Source organism: Lutra lutra, chromosome 9 (genome assembly GCF_902655055.1).
Source record: "Lutra lutra chromosome 9, mLutLut1.2, whole genome shotgun sequence".
Lineage (NCBI taxonomy): Eukaryota > Metazoa > Chordata > Mammalia > Carnivora > Mustelidae > Lutra > Lutra lutra.
In genome coordinates this window covers 92,071,743-92,091,259 of record NC_062286.1, presented here as the reverse complement: position 1 = coordinate 92,091,259, position 19,517 = coordinate 92,071,743, and the positions used below count along the sequence as shown (strand labels likewise).

The window sequence follows — 19,517 nt, the reverse complement described above, 5'->3', positions numbered from 1 at the left end:
TCTGGTATGGAACTCGGTTGTGTTTACTACATTTCATCGTGAAAATTGTTTTTCAGTATTGATACACATTCATCTTGTTCTGAGGACAGCCTTGATTTCATTAACAGCCAGAAATGGAATCTGCCTTCAGTTAATTTTCTTCTGCTTACCTTTAATATTTAGTCTTTGGAAATAATTTCAAATTTCTGCAACAGGGCCAGGGCTATGACAGAGAACATCTATACACCCTTCAGCCAGGCTCACCGGCTGGCAGCATCCCTCATGTGCTTTTGCGGCGGACACAGTCTGCAGGTACGTGTATGCTCATGTGTAACCACACACACATACACGCACATGAGGCCCTGCATACATGTTTCCTAAGGAGGTGAGTGTGTTCTCACATGGCTGTCATGCAGGTCTGGCTCAGGACATGAATTATACCACCCACCTCCCAGTTTTGTCAACTGGCCCAATTACGCCCCTTCCTCCCCTCAGGCAGTGCCTTTATTAGGCAGGCTGTTTTAGATTCCTTGAATCTGGGAAAGTTCTGTGGCCTTTGTCTTGTATGACACTGAAAATTTTGACAGATACAGTCCCTCCCTGCCTCGCCCCTTTAACACTTCCTCACTTGGGGTCTGCCAGATGCTCCCGTGACTAGGTTGAGGTGTTTGCCTTGCAGGGCATCCTATTGGGAGCGCAGAGTGCCCTCTCTCTCTTCATGTCTGTGTTCATCACCTCATTTCTAAGTTGCACTCATCTGGGTTTTATTGCAGAAGACAAAACGAGATGCTAGCAGTCATCTCCTGGTCACATTTTTTTGTTTTGTTTTTATACAGAGTATTTTTAATCAGATTTAGTTTATTGGCCCAATCTGAGCATTCTTTTTACACATTCAGTTATTTCTTTGTATTAATACTTACTGTCATAACAGATTTTTTTTAACTTTATTTCTGTCATCTAATTTCTACTCTCTACTTTTTTTTTAATCATTTTTTAAAATTTATTTTCAGCATAACAGTATTCATTGTTTTTGTACCACACCCAGTGCTCCATGCAGTCCGTGCCCTCTCTAATACCCACCACCTGGTTCCTCCAACCTCCCACCACCCGCCTCTTCAAAACCCTCGGGTTGTTTTTCAGAGTCCATAGTCTCATTGTTCGCCTCCCCTTCCAATTTCCCCCAACTGCCTTCTCCTAACTCCCCATGTCCTCTATGCTATTTGTTATGCTCCACAAATCAGTGAAACCATATGATAATTGACTCTCTCTGCTTGACTTATTCCACTCAGCATAATCCTGGTCACATTTTAACACAAATGGATGTCTGTGCTACCTGGGCTTACTATGAACCCAGTCGGGCCTTTAGGCCTAGTTTCCAGTTTATAGGCAGTATAAGGAACAGAGGAGCAGACTGAATGACACTATCAGATCCAGAATGTGGGACGGTCTACAAGACAACTACCAGGTCTCTTCAAAGAGACAGACCTGAAGGGGCGAAACAGGTGTGCCAAGTTAAAAAGACTAAACACATGGAGGCAGGCTGGCCATATTTTCCAAAGACAGCCTCAACGGCCTCTCCCACCCCACATCCCCTTCTGCACAGTGACCTGGACACTCCCCACCCAGGGGAGGCTGTGTCCCTCCCTGTGCCTTGCGGCATCTGGGTGAGGGTGTTATGGAGTGATTTCTGAGGTCAGAAGCCTTGTCGCCTGCCATGTGGTCTTCCTGGTGCCCCCTTGTGACACTCCCTCCAGGAGCAGAGTCCCACAGAGAGAAGCCCGCACATGATTCCAGCCCTGGCCTCTGGGTCACCCCAGCTGTCCAGTCTTTCCAGCCCCCATGATGCAGAGCAGAGGAGGGCCATCTGTTCTGCACCACGTCTGAAGCCCTGACCCACAGGTTCTGTGAGCGCGATCAGACAGCTGTTTTCTGCCACCAGAACGGCATTGATGGTTCAATGGATCATCCTTAATTGTATCCTAGTTCCAAAAAATTTACCATAGAAGATATTTTTGAATAATTAGGGAAATGTAAATATGGTTGGAATATTGGATGGTGTTAGATAATTACAATTAGATTTCTTAGGTGTTACAGTAATACTGTGGTTAGGTAGAAGTTGCCTTAGAAGCAGGGTCTCATTCTCTTCCTTTCAAATGGCTTGAAAACACACCCACACATACACACCGTACAGAGAAATATGAAGATGGGTATAAACAAAGAGCTAAAGTACTTATGGTATTGTTAAGAACTGTCAAATAAAGGTTGTAGTATGAGGCTGATCAGTCAGTGTATATTTTGTCAACTGTACTGTGTGTTTAACATTTTTTATTCTAAAAAGCTGAGGGAAGAAAACAAATGGATACCTAGAATCCATTTACAAGTTTGTCCTAGAAATAGGCTCAAAAGGGAACGGGAGGCCCAGGAAAGCCCCAGATGGGTCCTTTCATAGGAAGTTGGTCACAGGGAAATATAGCTGAGTTTTTCATCTTAACTCAACCCAGGAATTACCCTCCTGCTAGACAAGGCCTAAGCAAGGCTACCACACCCTCACCATGGACACAGACACCCAGAGCTGGGATCCCAGACAAGCCATCTGCTCATCAGTGGTCTGACACAGCAGAACCACTCAGACCAAAGCAGAACCACTCAGTGACCACACAGATTCAAGAAGCCACACTTGGCAACTACCCCACACCCCCACCCCGAGAACTAACGAGTAAGTTCAGCAAGGTGGCGGGACATGCTAACCCACTGTATTTCTATGTCCTGACAGTGAATACACAGAAACCTAAATTAAAAACACAATACTAGTTCTGGTCTCTGGTCTGATGTGAAAAGAGCTCCATCTCCCCAATAAGAAAAAGGCTGCGTAAACTGAAATCAACAACTCCTCTTCGAAATCTTAGAGAATTGTTATCATAGGGCAAACCAACGCCCTGAAAACTGGAGAGACAGGCTAAGGGTTCCCAGCTTACCAGGAGCAGAGGTTGGAACCTGAAACAGGAAGGGAAGTGGGTGCTGTAAGGACGAACGCTAGAGGCTGTGCCTGGCAGGCTTGAGAGTAAAAAAGTCACGGTCTCAGGGGAACCCCCACCTTTCCTGAGATGTACCAGGTTCTTTCCCTTAACATCAGAGAAAATCCTCTCAGGCTTCTAGCAAGTAGGGGTAAAGTAATTGCTATGGACTGAACTATGCCCCTCCAAATTCCTATGCTAAAGCCCTCAACTCCCAATGTGACTGGAGATGAAGCTTTCAGGAGGTAATTAAGGTGAAATGAGCTTATATGGGTAGGGTCCTAATCTGACAGGACTATGACCTTTTAAGAAGTAGAGCACTGTCTCTCTCCCTCTGTGTGGCCCTGTGGAGGAAGGGCCATGTGAGGACAAAGAAGGCTGGAGGTCTTCTAGAGGTCTGGAAGTCAGGAAGGTCAGGAAGGTCTGGAGGTCAGGAAGAGGGCTCTCACCAGGAACCAAGGCAGCTAGTATCTCATCCTGGACTCTGGCCTCCAGAACTATAAGACAATAAATTCCCATGAAGTCCCTCAGCCGACGGCACTTTGTTACGGCAGCTGAAGCCATTCTAAAGGACACTCAGAGGGTTCTGTTCCCTTCAAGAGAAATAACTACCAGAGCTTAAACAGCCACAAACCCTCCAGCCTTTCTGTCTTAGCACACACCACCAATCAGAGTGGCTAAAATAAGAGTGACACCGCCAAATGCTGGCCAAGGATGTGAGGAAACTGGATCAAGCATAGATTGCTGGTGGGAATGTAAATGGTTACTGTCACTCTGGATAACAGTCAGGCAGTTTCTTACAGAACTAAACGTGTAACTACCATAAATTCAGTACTTGCTCTCCTGGGCACTTATCCCGGTGAAATGAAAACTTACGTTCATTGAAAAAAAAAAAGTGCATAGGAATGTTCAGAGCAGCTTTATTTGTGATAGGCCAGAACTGGAATCAGCCCAGCTGTCCTTTAAAAGGTGAGCATTAAACTGTGGGATATCATCACACAGAACAATATTCAGTAATAAAAAGAAGCTAACTACCATTCAGGCAATGCTAGATAAATCTCCAGGCAAGTATAACGTGTGAGAAGGGTCAATCCCAAAAGGTACACTCTCTATGATTTTTTTAAATATAACATTTTGAAATGACAGTTTTAGAAATGAAGGACAGAGGAGTGGATGTCCGGGGTCAGGGGCCAGTGTGGGTAGGCCAGTGTAAGTGTGGTTGTAGAAGAACAGCATGAAGGATCCCTAAGGAGTTGGAACTATTCAGTATCTCTCTCTCTCTCTTTTTTTAAAAAAAGATTTTATTTATTTGAGAGAGATTGAGAGAGCATGGGCAGGGGAGAGGCAGAGGGAGAGAGGAAAGAAGGCTTTTTGCTGAGCAGGAAGCATTCCAGGACCCTGGGGTCATGACCTGAGCCAAAGGCAGATACTTAACCGACTGAGCCATCCAGATGCTCCAGAACTGTTCAGTATCTTGACCGTGATGGTGGATGCATGAGCCCACACAGTGATGAAATTGTATAGCACTCAGTACATACACACCACACATACATGCACACACACGGACACATGTACACACCTATACACAGACTTACATGCAGACATACACATACACACACAAACCCATACACACACACACATACACACATGCACACACATACCCAAACAAATGAGTACACAAGTAAAACTGGAGAAATCTAAGTAAGATCCATGGATTGTATCAACATTAATAGCTTGTTATGATATTTGTTACAGGCTGATTTCTGTCAACCCAAAAATCATATGTTGAAGTTCAAACTCCCAATACCTTAGAATGTGACTGTATTTAGAGATAGAGTCTTTAAATAGGTGATTAACACTAAATGAGATCCTAAAAGTGGGCTCTAATCTAATATGAAAGTTATTAGGATGAGATTAGAACACAGGCATGTAAGAGGGACGGCCATGTGAGGACACAGGAAGAAGACGGCCATCTACAAGACAGGCTTCATGGAATTAACTTGCCGACCCTTGACCTTGGACCTCTAATCTTGAGAAATGTAAGGAAATAAATTTCTGTGTGTAAGCCACTCAGTCTGTGGCATTTTGTTATGGCAGCCCTAGTGAACTAATACAGATATTATACTTTAGTCTTATGAAGTGTTACCACTAGGGATCCAAAAATCTTTGGGAAGCAGCAAAAGCAGTTCTAAGAGGGAAGTTTATAGCAAGTCAGGCATACCTCAAGAAGCAAGACAAATCTCTCATACACAATCTAACCTCATATAAAAAGGAGTTAGAGAAAGAACAAACAAAACCCAAAACCAGTAGAAGGAAGGAAATAATCAAGATTAGAGCAAAAATAAATGACATATAGAAACTAAACAAACAAAAAAACTAGTAGAACAGACCAATGAAACCAGGAGCTGGTTCTTTAAAAAATTAATAAAATTGATAAACTCCTGGCTAGATTTATCAAAAAGAAAAGAGAAAGGAGGCAAATAAATAAAATCACAAATGAGAGAAGCAAAATAACTAACACCACAGAAATACAAACAATTCTGAGGGACTATTATGAAAAACTCTATGCCAACAAATTGAACAGCTCAGAAAAAATGGTTGAATTCCTAGAAACATATAAACTACCAAAACTAAAACAGAAAGAAACAGAAAATTTGAATAGACTGATAACCAGCAAATAAATTGAAACAGTAATCAAAAATCTCCCAACAAGGAAAAGCTGGAACCAGGTGGCTTCATAGGCAAAATCTAACAAACATATAAATTAGAGTTAATACCCATTCTTCTCAAGCTATTCCAAAAAGTAAAAAAGGAGGGAAAACTCCCAAATTCATTCTATGAGGCCCATATTACCCTGATACGAAAACTAGATAAAGATACCACCAAAAAAGAGAACTATAGGCCTGTTTTCTGATGAACACAGATGCAGGAGTCCTCAAAAAAATACTAGCAAACCAAATCCAACAGTAGCAAAAATCATTCATCACAATCAAATGGGATTTGTTCCTGGGTTGAAAGGGTTGTTAAAAATTTGCAAACCAATCAACATAATATATTACATTAATGAAAGAAAGGATAAGAACCATACGACTATTTCAATAGATATGGAAAAAGCTAAGTACAACATCCATTCATGATTAAAAACCCTCAACAGAATAGGTTTAGAGGGAACATAATAAAGGCCACAGATGAAAAAGCTACAGCTAGCATCATCCTCAATGAGGGAAAAGCTCTCAGTTTTTCTCAGGTCAGGAATAAGATAGGGATGGATGTTCACTCTCACCACTTTCATTCAACACAGTACTGGAAGTCCTGGCCATAGCAATCAGGCAAGAAAAAGAAAAAGCAACTAAATTGGCAAGGAAGAGGTAAAACTTCCCCTATTTGTAGATGACATGATACTATATATAGAAAACCCAAAAGACTCCACCAAAAAGTTGCTAGAACTGATAAATGAATTCAGGAAAGTTGTAGGATACAAAATCAACATACAGAATCTGTTGCATTTCTATACATCAAATATGAAGGAGCAGAAAGAGACCTTAAGGAATCAATCCCATTTATAATGACACAAAAAACAGTAAGATACCTAGGAATAAACCTAACTAACATAGTGAAAGAACTGTACTCTGAAAACTATAAAATACTGATTTAAAAAACTGAAGATGACACAAAGAAATGGAAAGACATTCCATGCTCATGGCTCAGAAGAACAAATATTGTTAAAATGTCCATACTACCCAAAACAGTCTACACTTTTAATGCCATCCCCATCAAAACATGAACAGCATTTTTCCCTGAACTAGAACAAGCAATCCTTAAATTTGTATGGAACGACAAAAGACCCTGATTAGCCCAAGCAACCTTAAAAAAGAAAAGGTGAGGAGCGCCTGGGTGGCTCAGTGGGTTAAAGCCTCTGCCTTTGGCTCAGGTTGTGATCCCAGGGTCCTCGAATCGAGCCCCGCATTGGGATCTCTGCTCAGCAGGGAGCCTGCTTCCCCCCACCCCTGCCTGTCTCTCTGCCTACTTATGATCTCTGTCTGTCAAATTAAAAAAAAAAAATACATTTAAAAAGCTCTGCATGGGGGCGCCTGGGTGGCTCAGTGGGTTAAGCCTCTGCCTTCGGCTCAGGTCATGATCTCAGGGTCCTAGGATCAAGCCCCGCATCGGGCTCTCTGCTCAGCAGGAAGCCTGCTTCTCCCTCTCTCTCTCTCTGTCTGCCTCTGCCTACCTGTGATCTCTCTCTGTCAAATAAATAAATAAAATCTTTAAAAAAAAAAAAAAAGCTCTGCATGGCAAAGGAAACAACAAAACTAAAAGACAGCCTACGGAATGGGAGAAGGTATTTGCAAATCACATATCTGATAAAAGGTTAGTATCCAAACTATATAAAGAACTTATAGAACTCAATACCCAAAAAACCAACTAATCCAATTTAAAAATGGGCAGACCACATGAATAGGCATTTTTCTAAAGAAGATATCTGGACGGCCAACAGACACATGGGAAGATCACTCATCACCAGGGAAATACATATCAAAACTATAAGATATCACCTCATGTCTGTCAGAATGGCTAAAATCAACAACACAAGAAAAAACAGGTGTTGGTAAAGATGCAGAAAAAGGAAAACCCTCATGCACTGTTGGTGGGAATGAAAACTGTACAGCTACTGTTGAAAATAGTATGTCAATTTCTCAAAAAATTAAAAATAGAACTACCCCATAATCCAGCAGTCATACTACTAGGTATTCACCCACAGAATACAAAAATACTAATAGAAAGGCATACATATACCCCAATGTTTACAGCAGCATTATCTACAATAGCTACATTATGGAAATAGCTCCAGTATACACTGCTTGATGGATGGATAAAGAAGATGTGAGATACACACATACACACACACAATGAAATATTACTTGGTCATAAAAAAGAATGAAATCTTGCCATCAGCAATGACATGGATGGAGCTACAGGGCATACTGCTAAGCAAAATAGAGAAAGACAAATACCATATGATTTCACTCATATGTGGAATTTCAGAAACGAAACAAATGAGCATAGGGAAATAAAGATAGAGAGAGACAAACCTAGAGAGTACAGAGAACAAATTGATGGCTACCAGAGGGGAGGTGGGTGGGAGGATGGATAAAACAGGTAGAGGGAATTAAGGTCTACATTTATCATGATGAGCACTGTGTGATGTATGAAGTGTTGAATTACTATATGTGCACTGAAACTAGTATTACACTGGATGTTAAATGAAATTTAAATAAAAACTTAAAAAAATATTACCATTGGGGGAAACTGGTCAAAGGATTTGAAGGATTTCTCTATATTTCTTACAACTACATGAGTTGCAATTATCAATAACAATATCAATTTAAAAAAGAATTTAAAAACCCAAGAATGATACATCCCAGCTTGTGTGCTTCCTCCTTAATAATTCGTCCAAAAGGGCACCTGCATGGCTCAGTCAGTTAAGTGTCTGCCTTTGGCTCAGGTCATGATCCTGGGGTCCTGGGATAAAGTCCCGCATTCGGCTCCCTGCTCAGCAGACACTCTGCTTCTCCCTCTGCCCCTGACCCTGCTCATGTGCACGCTTTCTTTCTCTCTTTCAATCTCTGCCTCACAAAAATAAATAAATATATAATCATCCACAAGCCAGCAATTGAGACCAAGTATGAAAGGCATCTGTGCAGTGAAAAGAAGGGCCATACCTACCCCAATGTTCATAGCAGCAATGGCCACAGTCGCCAAACTGTGGAAAGAGCCAAGATGCCCTTCAACAGACGAACGGATAAAGAGGATATGGTTCATATATACAATGGGATATTATGCCTCCATCAGCAAGGATGAATAACCAACTTTTGTATCAACATGGACAGAACTGGAGGAGATTATGCTGAATGAAGTAAGTCAAGCAGAGAGAGTCAATTATCATATGGTTTCACTTGTTTGTGGAACATAAGGAATAACATAGAAGACATGGGGAGAAGTAAAGGAAAAGTGAATTGGCAGAAATCGGAGGGGGAGACGAGTCATGAGAGACTGTGGATTCTGAGAAACAAACTGAGGGTATTGGAGGGGAAGGAGGAGGGGGTTAGGTGAACCTGGTGGTGGGTATTATGGAGGGCACGTATTGCATGGAGTACTGGGTGTGGTGTATAATCAATGAATCTTGGAACACTAAAAAAATAAAAAAATAAGTAAAAAAAAAAAAAAAAAAAGGCATCTGTGTATGGGGGCAAAGAGAGGACCAGTGTGGGGTTAGTGCTGAAACATATTGGGAAGGGTGTTTATGCGTGGGTTAAGGGGAGACTGATCAATAATAAGTGGATCTTCAAAAATAGAAACCGGCTTCTCACTGCTAGGATATGGTTCCTAGGATAGGATATCCTCTTCTCACTGCTAGATAGGAGTTACAAATATGGAAAGGGAGAAACTAGGCTCATCCCTATGATATTAGGTGGGAATTGCATATATGGGGTTTGAATTCATGATTTTCAGAAGAAAGATATATATTTAACAAATAATCATGAAACCATATGCATGTGAGTGTGTATGTAAATAAGAACATACATACTCCTTAGTTCTAGCCATTAACTGTGCTGGAAGTAGTGACACCCCAGAGAGGTGGGGACTATGGTGGCACTTCTGCACCCATGTTAACATCCTGACTTTGAGCCGGGGAAGGGGCGGATGGGCTGGAAACTCTCAGATCTTCCAGAAAAAATTTCTTTCCTTCCTTTTTGAAAATCTGAAATTACTTCAAACTAAAGAGAAAAGCGTTGATGTTAGTGTCATGTGGGTATCAACACCTGACCTGTTTGTTGAGTTCTTCCACTTCAGAGCAGCTCTTTTCCTGGTCTCTCTTTAAAACCTCGATTTCCTTCCTGTTGAAGAAACAAAATGTACAGTGTCACTAAGCAGCCAGGTTCTTTTGTCCCAGTCATTGCCCCCGAACAGTGGGGGCTTGGGGATTACAGCCGCAGAACAGACTCTCACGCTTGCTCCTGGGACCCCCAAGCCACCACCCTGCCACTGTTCACCACTGCCACTGCCCACCCAGTCAGGACCCCGACCCTGGGAACTCGAGGAACACTGTCACTACTGCAGGAACACGGTAAGAACCTCCATGGCATTTCTCGGTCACACAAAGTAAGATCTCATTAGCAAAATGTGACTGTTCACACCCAGCGGCATAGGCAGGACTAAAACAGCCTAGTATCTGTTGGTGTCTCTTGTAAATGTAAAACTTTCTGGCAGCAAATAAGGGAAATAATGGTTTCTTTCTTTCTTTTTCTTTTTCTTTCTTTCTCTTTCTTTCTTTCTTTTTTAAAGATGTTATTTATTTATTTGAGATAGAGCATGAGCACTAGCAGGGGGAGGGGCAGAGGGAGAGGAAGATGCAGACTCCTTGCTGAGCAGGGAGACCAACTTGGGGCTTGACCCTAGGCTCCTGGGACCATGACCTGGGCTGAAGGCAAATGCTTAACCTGCTGAGCCACCCAGGGATCCAGGGAAACAATGGTTTCGAGAGAGGGAAAAAACTTCTAGATTTTAGACTTGCTATAATCTAATAGCAATCACTTGTGGACCACCTGCTCTGGATGCCATACTTTAATAATCTTTAATTTCATTGTTGGGGAAAAAAAAAGGTCAAACTGTCCTTGGATAAGACTATAAGACTATGGCAATGAAAGCAGAAAGCCACTCCTCTTCCACACACAGGTGTCTAGACACTCAACAGGCTGAGCCACCCACGCACCTGAACACTTCCCACTTTCCCCAGCAACACCTTCAAAGCTCATTGTACAAAGGGCAAAGCATGTTGCAAACTGGAATCCAGGCAGAACCACGGAGCCAAGGCCCTTACCTCTGAGCATCATTTGTCCTTTCTGCAGCTTCGAGCTCTTGCTGAATCCTTCCCAGCTCATTTTTCAACAATGCATTTTCTTCAGAAAGCCTATCCAACTCGATTCTGCATGAAAAATTACCATGCTTGATAAGCATGGGGACCCCAGGAGCTGGCCGCAATCCATAGTTTACATGTGTATGGTCTTGCAGGGGGAAGTCATGGTGGACCCTGCATCATCCCTGGATGGCACAGAGCACACTGTTCCTTTTCCTTTATACACTGCTAACCTGCTATGGTTTGCATCTCCCAAGCAATAAGCTACAGAAAATAAAACTTTCTTAGCTTCTAAAACAGTCACGGAATCAGCAACTCATCAATGTATTCACCACCTTGGCTCTGTTTACTTCATGTTACCGCTGACCTGTTACCACATCTTATAACCATTAACTAAAATGAGTGTGCTCATGGTTGGTATCAATGCACAATGCTGGCTGCGGGTCCTTAGGTTACTGCAAGGATGGTCATCCCCCCACCAGAGAACTCTAGCATGGAGCTAAGGAACACAAAGGATCAGAAGACCAAAACACATTCTCCTCTTTAGAGAGCGCTACCTGCATCATACACTCTGAGGTCAGCACGAGGGAGGAGAAGACTGGGGAGATGTTCACATGGTGCAAGATGGATCCCTCAATGGGAAAAAGCAAGCATGAGTAATTACTACATGAACCAAGTCTGCCTGGAGCCACCTTTGCTTTCTAGTAACTTAGAGATCTCCACTTGGGTAACACCACTGACATATGACAGATAAGCAATTTACCAGTAAAGATCACAAATGAGGCAGCTTAAAACCCATATTTGCCGCCCGAGAAATTTATTCTTTTTTTTTTTTCGACTTTATTTACTTGAGAGAGAGAGTGTGCACATGCAAGGGGAGGGGGAGAGGGAGAAGCAGACTCCTCACTAAGTGCAGAGCTTGACATGGGGCTTGATCCCAGGACCCTGAGATCATGACCTGAGCTGAAGGCAGACACTTAATTGACTAAGCCACTCAGGTACCCCACCCCCAACCACACACAGCAATTTACTCTTAATAGATGCTGGTCTGACATTTGTCTCCCCCCACCCCCATAGGTCCCTATCTGGCATTATCTTCTAATTTTTTCAATTTAAAAATACTCAAAGCCACAGGGTCTTATTATATTTATTTAATGTAATATGCTTATAATACCAAGTGTTAAGTGTCTCCTTCATACACATAAATGGAACTTTATTTTATCTCATGAGGAACTAAAGAGAAAAAGAGAAAGGAAAGTCACTGGAATTTTTAAAGCAGAAAATGGTTTCAAGCAGAGCAGTGAAACAAATGAGGTCTGTGTTTGGAAACTGCCACTCTGGCTCCAGGTTAGAAGATAAATTAATTCATGGCAGCTGTGTGTGTTGGGGTTGGGGTTCCACTTCCAGCTTCCTGGACCTCAGATAAGCCGATGGTTGTCCCATCCCATCCCCCCTCACCACACCAAGCAACTAGAGCTATGTGAGGCTGATCATACAAAGGGATTATTGTCCTCACAGAAGGTAATGGAAACCTCCAAGGGCCCCCTAATAAAACAAAAATCTTGAAGCTAAAACCCCAGCTATGAGCATTGAGCCACACAAAGATAGGGTTACCCTGAGGCCAATGCCTATGTCAGCACTGCCATCAGCAGCATGGAAAAACCACACCGTGGACGCCTACTAAGCCAGTGCCCTAGAGGAAGTTAAGGTGGTCCCAGATTAGCAGGCTCCCAATTCTCAGCAAAAGAAACATCCGCCCTTTCTTCAGAAAGCATCCTCTACTACAGTTCTGGAGATTCCCAGAGATTAACATCACATAAACCTGAGTTCACAATCAAAGATCACCACATCAGAAAGGCACCTCTGAGGGGCAGTAGAAGCAAAACAGCAGATTAGATCTCATGGGAACCTCAGATATTAGATTTATCAGACACAAACTAAGGATAAAATTATAAAATGTTTACATAATAAAAATGGAAATAAAAAAATAAAAAGGCAGTAAGAAAATATAAAAAATGATCAGACCAAACAGGACAAAAATTGGCTTTTGGAAATGGAAAAAAAAAGGCAATGTCAAAATAAAACCTCACTGAATAAGTTAAATGGGAGATTTAGACAGCTGAAAGAAGAATTACTGACCTGGAACACAGAGATAGGGGAAGAAAGTATCCAGAATGCGACAAGAGAGAAAAGAAGATAAAAGACATGGGAGGGAAGAAATGGAGGAAAATTGAAAAGATCTAACAACATACATCTAATTGTAGAGTGAGAGAAGAAGCAATGATTCAAAAAATAATGGCTGAGAAATTTTCATTAGACACAATTTCAATGGGTACAATATTTTTCTAAGCTGGATGAGTAGAAAGAAAACCACATCCCTGCCCTATGACATGACAATTCCATTCTTAGGCACAACCCAACATAAATGCTCCAAAAGACACAGATAAGAACTTTCTTAGCAGTACTATTTGTGCTGACCGAAACTAAACACTATTCACATGCCCATCCACAAGTGAATGAGTAAACTGTGGTACATTCACACAACAGAACAATCCATAGCAACGAACCATATGAATGATCTACAATTATAGCTCCTGGATCATCCTGGTGGGCCCAATGTAATCACAGCATCCTGAAACATGGAAGAGGGAGGGAGGAGCATGGGTGTCAGAGTGATGTGATGTCAGGTGGACCTGACCAGTCATCACTGGTTTTAATGATGGAAGGGGGCCAGAAACAAGGAATGCGAGCAGTCCACAGAGGCTGAAAAACACGAGAACAGTGATTCTCTTCTAGAGCCACCAGGAAGGAAGGAAACCCTGCCAACATCTTAATCTTAGTCCAGTCATAACCATTTCAGATTTCTGAGCTCGAAAACTGTAAAATCATAAATTGTGTTGTTTTAAGCCATTAACTTAGTAATAGTGGTAATTAGTTACAGCATCAGTAGGAAACTAATACACACATAGAGCAACAACTAGACAGAGTAGACTAACCAATGTCAACAGTGGAATCTTTTCTTTTTTTTTTTTAAGATTTATTTGAGAGAGAAAGAGCATGCTTGTGAGTGGGCGGAGCGGCAAAGAGGGAGAGAGAATCCTCAGCCACCCACGGCATTCTAACCCAGGACCCTGAGATCACGATCTGTGCCAAAAACAAGAGTTGGACACTCAACCAACTGAGCCACCCAACCAAACATTTAAAGAAGAACATGCTAATCTTTCTCAAACTATAGACCAATACTGATGCTAAAATCCTCACAAAATACTAGCAATTATCATCATTTAATAGAGAGTTTCTGGTTGGAATGATGAGAAAGTTTTGGAAGTACAAAGTGGTGATAGTTACACGTGGCACATGTTTAATGCCACTAAATTATGTGGTTAAAATGATCAATTTTATATTATGTGTACATTGCCATGATTTAAAAAAAAGTCAGTATCCATTGACAGAAAAACTAATTTAAGAAGACTGATATACTTAAAGGATATTAAAGAGAAATGATAACTAAATGCATACCATGATCCTTGCTTAGATCTGGGGTAGGTGGACAAATTACAAAGAACACACTGAAACAATTGACAAAATGTGGAAGTGGAGTGCAAATTAAAAATAGCAGTGTGTTCGAATTAAACTTCCTACATGTGCTAACAATACTGTGCATATGCAAGAGAACTTCTTGTTCTTACAAAATAACATGTTGGCGGGGCACCTGGGTGGCTCAGTTGGTTAAGCAGCTGCCTTTGGCTCAGGTCACAATCCCAGAGTCCTGGGATTGAGCCCCACATTGGGCTCCCTGCTCAGCGGAGAGCCTGCTTCTCCCTGCCTGCTGCTCTGCCTACTTGTGGTCTCTCTCTATCTCTCTAATAAGTAAATAAAATCTTTAGGAAAAAAATAACATATTGAAATATTTAGCAGTAAAGTATCATAATGTCTGCAATGATCTCCAATGATTCAGAAAGAATTTGAAAAGGGTGTGTGTGGAACTGTGTATACAGCAAAATAGCAATAGCAACCGTGGATGAATTCAGCCATGTGGGCCTTCAGACCACTTCTGCTCTCTAAGCTGCTGGCAGAGAGTCTGTCACAGTCTAAATCTGGTCATGTCACTCTCTGCACTTTGCTTTCTCCTTGATAAAGGCCCAAATCTCCACAAAGGCCTTTAAGATCCTGCAGGTATGAGCTCTGCTAGCCAAGGTGCCTATGGCTAGTGTGGGTTTGGAAGGCAGCTATGCTCATCACTACCCCACCAACACCGGCTCTGGTGTGGGTTTGGAAGGTGGTCCCATGTGTTTCCTTAAAAGTGGCCACAAGGCCAATATACTGGGAGTTGTGGCCAGGGGTTGGTCCACTGTCTGGTGCTAGGGACAAACCTGCCCTCCCAGAGCAGGGGCTGGGTACCCACCTTGGGGGTGAGGGATGCCGGTGGGCTCCGGAGGCGTCTGCATGCTGCTGAGCACAGTGGACTCCAGCAGGCAGTGCATCTTGTGTGAACTGGCCTCTCAAGGGCCTTGGAGACAAGTGTTCCTCTCTCCTTGTGGGATACTTCCCCTAAAGACACAGCTCCTTGGCTTCTCCTTCCTCTGGGGGGCTCCTTCCTCAACTCTCCACCTACCTCACTCCACAGGAGACACCACAGACTCCTCAAGTGTAACTGAATGCTGCCCTCCCCTTTTCTTGGTCAGTGGCATTTCCGGGGAGTCCTCCGACTGCTCTGGGGCCCACTTCCAACTTCCCTGTGAAAATCCCATCTTCCTGTAACACATCGTCTTGGCCTCCACACTCCTGTAAGGTGACTTCCTGCACCTCTGATGCTATCACTCGGGCCCCCAGCAACTGTCACTTCTTGCCTGGAGAGCTGCAGTAACTGCCTCCTCCTGCCCTCTACCCACCTCCTTCTACACACCTACCCTACGACCCCTGCAATCCAATCTTCTTTCCCTGGCTAACAAAGAGCACGTTTCTATAGCTGCCCGCCTCAGGGCCCTAGCAGCCAGCCTCCCAAAAGCCCTCCTCATGCCCGCAAGAGCCGGCTCCCACCCACATTCCCTTCTGCACAGCCATCTCCTTGCTCCCCAAAGCCCTCTACCCTGGGCAAAGTCTGCTCCTTCCCCAGGTCCTCCTCCACCTTCCCAGACCTGAACAACTCTCCTCCCAGAAAACTACCAGAATTTGGGCTGGTCATTTCTATATATTTTCTTAGGCTTTCACTATTCGTGCACATGTCCCTGGGAAATGTACATGGTCTCGGCAGCACAGCCTTTAAGTTTCCTCATACTTGAAACAGCAGCACGTTTCTCCCTGACACAGAGACACACAGGAAGCACGGCACCTCCCCCACAGACCCAAAGCTGTAAACCTGTCTTGCAGCCTGCCGTGATCCCTAGCTGTGCCCCACACAGAAGATGCCCCATTAGCACTGTCAAGGGGTGAAGACCCTCCTGAGACTACAACTGTGACTTTAGTTGTGGGGTCAACAGGCTCAAGGTGCTGGGCTGCTTCTGCGCATGCCTGGGTCCTGCCACAGACTCATGCCCAGAACAGGTGCCCATGGTGTGTCCGCAGGGTCTAAGACCAGCCTCTGGGTGTCAGGGACTTGCTGTGGAGCACCCAGGATAGTAAGTGTGTGTTCTACATTCATTTCATGCTCCAGGCCCTCTGGGGGAGGGCACCCTCTGCATTCCATAGGTGACGAAATTGAGAAGACAGGCCACCACAGACAAGGTGCTTTGTGGTTTAGAGACACCCACGTAAGAAGCAAGGACATCAAGTAATGGTATCTCCAGGAGGTGAGGAGACCTTGTGCCTAGGAGGCTTCCAGCTATGCTAATGTCTTGTCTCAAGCTGAGTGGCGCCTTGACATTTCTTCCTTTTGGTTTCATGTCAATCCCACATAATCTTTTTTCTCCCCACGGTCACCCAGATTGCAGGAGCTGATGCCTGAGCTGGACTGTAGGTCTCACCACACACCTATGATCATGCTCCAAGACAGGCCTGGGTCTGCTGGGAGCCAGCATCACCTACTTGACAAGTGAAACAATACCTCACAGAGCCTCCATCTCCACAAGAAGTGGGCCCCACACAGGTGTGCTGTGCAGGGGTCATGGGACCAAGTGAGCACACAGAGCACGGACCATATCACATGTCTGTGCCAGTACCCGTAACATCTCCCAGGGAAGCCTTCCAGCTCCAAAGTAACCAGAAAAACATCTAAGGCCATGTGCTGCAGCATCTGGAAAAGCCTAGTCTCTAGAATTCTGGGCTTCTGACAAAGAGCATGTGTCAGCCTAAGTCCCTCAGGGAACCCTGGGAAGGAGGCCCTAGATGCATTCTCTGAACTTGGCCCACAGACCAACATCTCCAGGCCACCTCCCCAGCTGGAGGATTCCCTGAAGGCATCAACTGCAGCAGCATCCTGAACCCCTGGGGCACTCATGCCCCAGCCCGAGCCTCTCAGGAGGTGCCTGGGCTGGACGGCCTTGTCTGTTGCCCCACTCACAAAGCTCAGGAGCTTGCAGTTCAAGGACAGTGCCTGGAGCATATGCTGGTGGGGCAAAGTGGTGGGTCCTGCTCAAAGTCAGCAGAAAGAGGGCTCAGGCGACCCAGGACTAAAGCGGGGCTCCAGGCAAAGTCTTTGTCCTTGTGAGACTAGCAAGGACTTCCTAAGGTCAAGAGCAGGGGACATCAGTGGAGCTGCCCAGAAAGGCCCAGCTCTGCCCTCACCCACTCACTGGGCATGTGGTGACCTCTGGGATGCCTGGGGTCAGGGCCAGGCTTATGACCCCTGCACAGGCACAATGGTTACAAAATTCCCTTCAGCAGCTGTGCCATGGCCCATGCAGTGGAGTGGGAGGTGAGAGGTTAGAGGGTGTAGCCTGACATTCTACGAATGGATAGAAACCACACCTGTTGTTCTTTCTTGAATCTGCTTCTTTCTCAAGAGCCCGGACGACATCTTCCAGCTGCAGAAGTTTGGTTTTCATGTCATCCTCCTCTCTCTCTAGGGTCGTGTTGGCCTCTTCCTCCTGCAGGGACTTGAGCTGCTCCTGCCCGGCCACCTGGGGACCAATGATGGGAGGCTGGGGGAGCGAGTGCCCTCCTTAGCCTTGTCTCTGCTGTGCTGCAGCCCCTGCTCCAGGCTGCTCTCCCCAGGCTGGCCCTGCTCCTCCACAGCCTGCCCTTGGCTCCCTGCGGGGACCAGCCCCCCATTCAGGTGCCTAGCTCGCTCCAGAACAGCCAGCGACTTCTGTCTCTCCTCTGCCCACTGCAGTGGGGTGAGCTGGTAAGGCATCTCCTCCTGTTCCACAGAGCAGCTCCTGTGCTTCCATCTGGCTTCAGACCAGCTGAGCTGCTGGCAGGAGGCACTGGCTCCCCCAGAACCGCTCTCCTGTCCACCCTACATGGGTACACCTGTGCCCACCTCTCAGGGGGAGCAGAAGCCACCTCTTTGACAATGAGCACATGCTGACCATCCTCTCTGAGGCCAAGGCTCTCCAAAGGCTCTCCATGGGCCAGGGCTGGGCTCTGCCCAGCATTCACATGGCACAGGAGCTGGCCTGGCACATCTCTACCCCTGGTTTGCCCATGGCCACACCCATCACAGGTTCCAGCCAGGCCAGGGGCTGCCCCCTCCTGCCTGCAGAAAGGGGAGTGGGGCCACCTGTCCCCTCCTGCTCGCGATCTGCCACTGCTGACCAATCCCACAAACAGGCCCACACCATGTCTGTTTCCCATACATTTTTTCCATTTACTTCCTCCAGGCGAGCTCCAGCCTCTCCTCCTCCAGGGCGAAGGGCTTGCAAAGCTCTCCCTGTTCCCTGCCTGTCAGCTCCTGCAGCTTCAGCAGCTGACTTCTCCAACGTGAGTGCATCTCCTTCCCCCTGCCCTGCCTCTGCTCCTCCTGGTCACCTCGTGGACTTGCAGCAGGGGACTCAGTAGCACCTCTTCCTTCTCCTGCCGAGGCTGCAGCACTAAGAGCTTACAGTTGGCAGCCTGCTGGGCTTGCATCCTTGAGAGCTCGTAGTTCCGCACAACTTCTGCCTCTTTCCTACAGAAACAGAACATGTTACAGGTACTGTGGGCAGAGCTCCAGGCCCAGTCCTACCCCTGGGTTGGAAAGGCCTCCTCACAGGCTCCTCTTGTCCTGACTGCAGACCTCCTCTGCCTGCTCTTCCCCTCACCCTAGTGCCCCATCCATGCCCTGGGACCCTCCGTGGAGGGTCTATGGGAGGATATGCCCTCAGTGGGGTTGGGTTCTACATTTAGAAGCCGACACGAAACCATTCACATATATAACTGTTCAAGTGTAAGCTGATTATAACTAAATAGGATAAAAACTCAGAATCTGAGTCATGTAGGCCACATGTCCAGAGTTCAGTAGCCATGCACGGCTGGTGGCTGCCATCAGGGACAGAGAAGACACAGGACGTGTCCCCCATCACAGGAAGTACTAAGGACAGTGCTGGTCTAAAACTTTAGTGAGATGTGTGTATCTCGCCTACAGTTAAAGCTCCTCTTGAAAAGTTGGTTTAGTTGCTGGGCACCAGGCCTTCATGGCCCTGGGAGAGTGGAGTCCCAGCCAAGGTGAGGGCACTAAGGACATGTTC

At 45.1% G+C, this 19,517-nt stretch overlaps 1 protein-coding gene across 5 annotated transcripts in view; it reads right to left on the bottom strand.

Annotated features, from left to right (window-relative positions):
- NINL (ninein like) overlaps positions 1-19,517 on the bottom strand; it is a 157,482-nt gene that overhangs the window by 12,909 nt on the left and 125,056 nt on the right. For 2 of the 5 annotated variants that reach the window (XM_047744206.1, XM_047744207.1), the window contains 4 exons: positions 18,820-18,958; positions 17,818-17,990; positions 10,876-10,980; positions 9,823-9,892 (listed from right to left, as the gene is read on the bottom strand). In XM_047744206.1, the coding sequence (XP_047600162.1) occupies positions 9,823-9,892; positions 10,876-10,980; positions 17,818-17,990; positions 18,820-18,958 (487 nt within the window). The remainder of the gene's footprint in view (positions 1-9,822; positions 9,893-10,875; positions 10,981-17,817; positions 17,991-18,819; positions 18,959-19,517) is intronic. The other 3 variants (XM_047744205.1, XM_047744208.1, XM_047744209.1) reach the window with 3 other exon arrangements.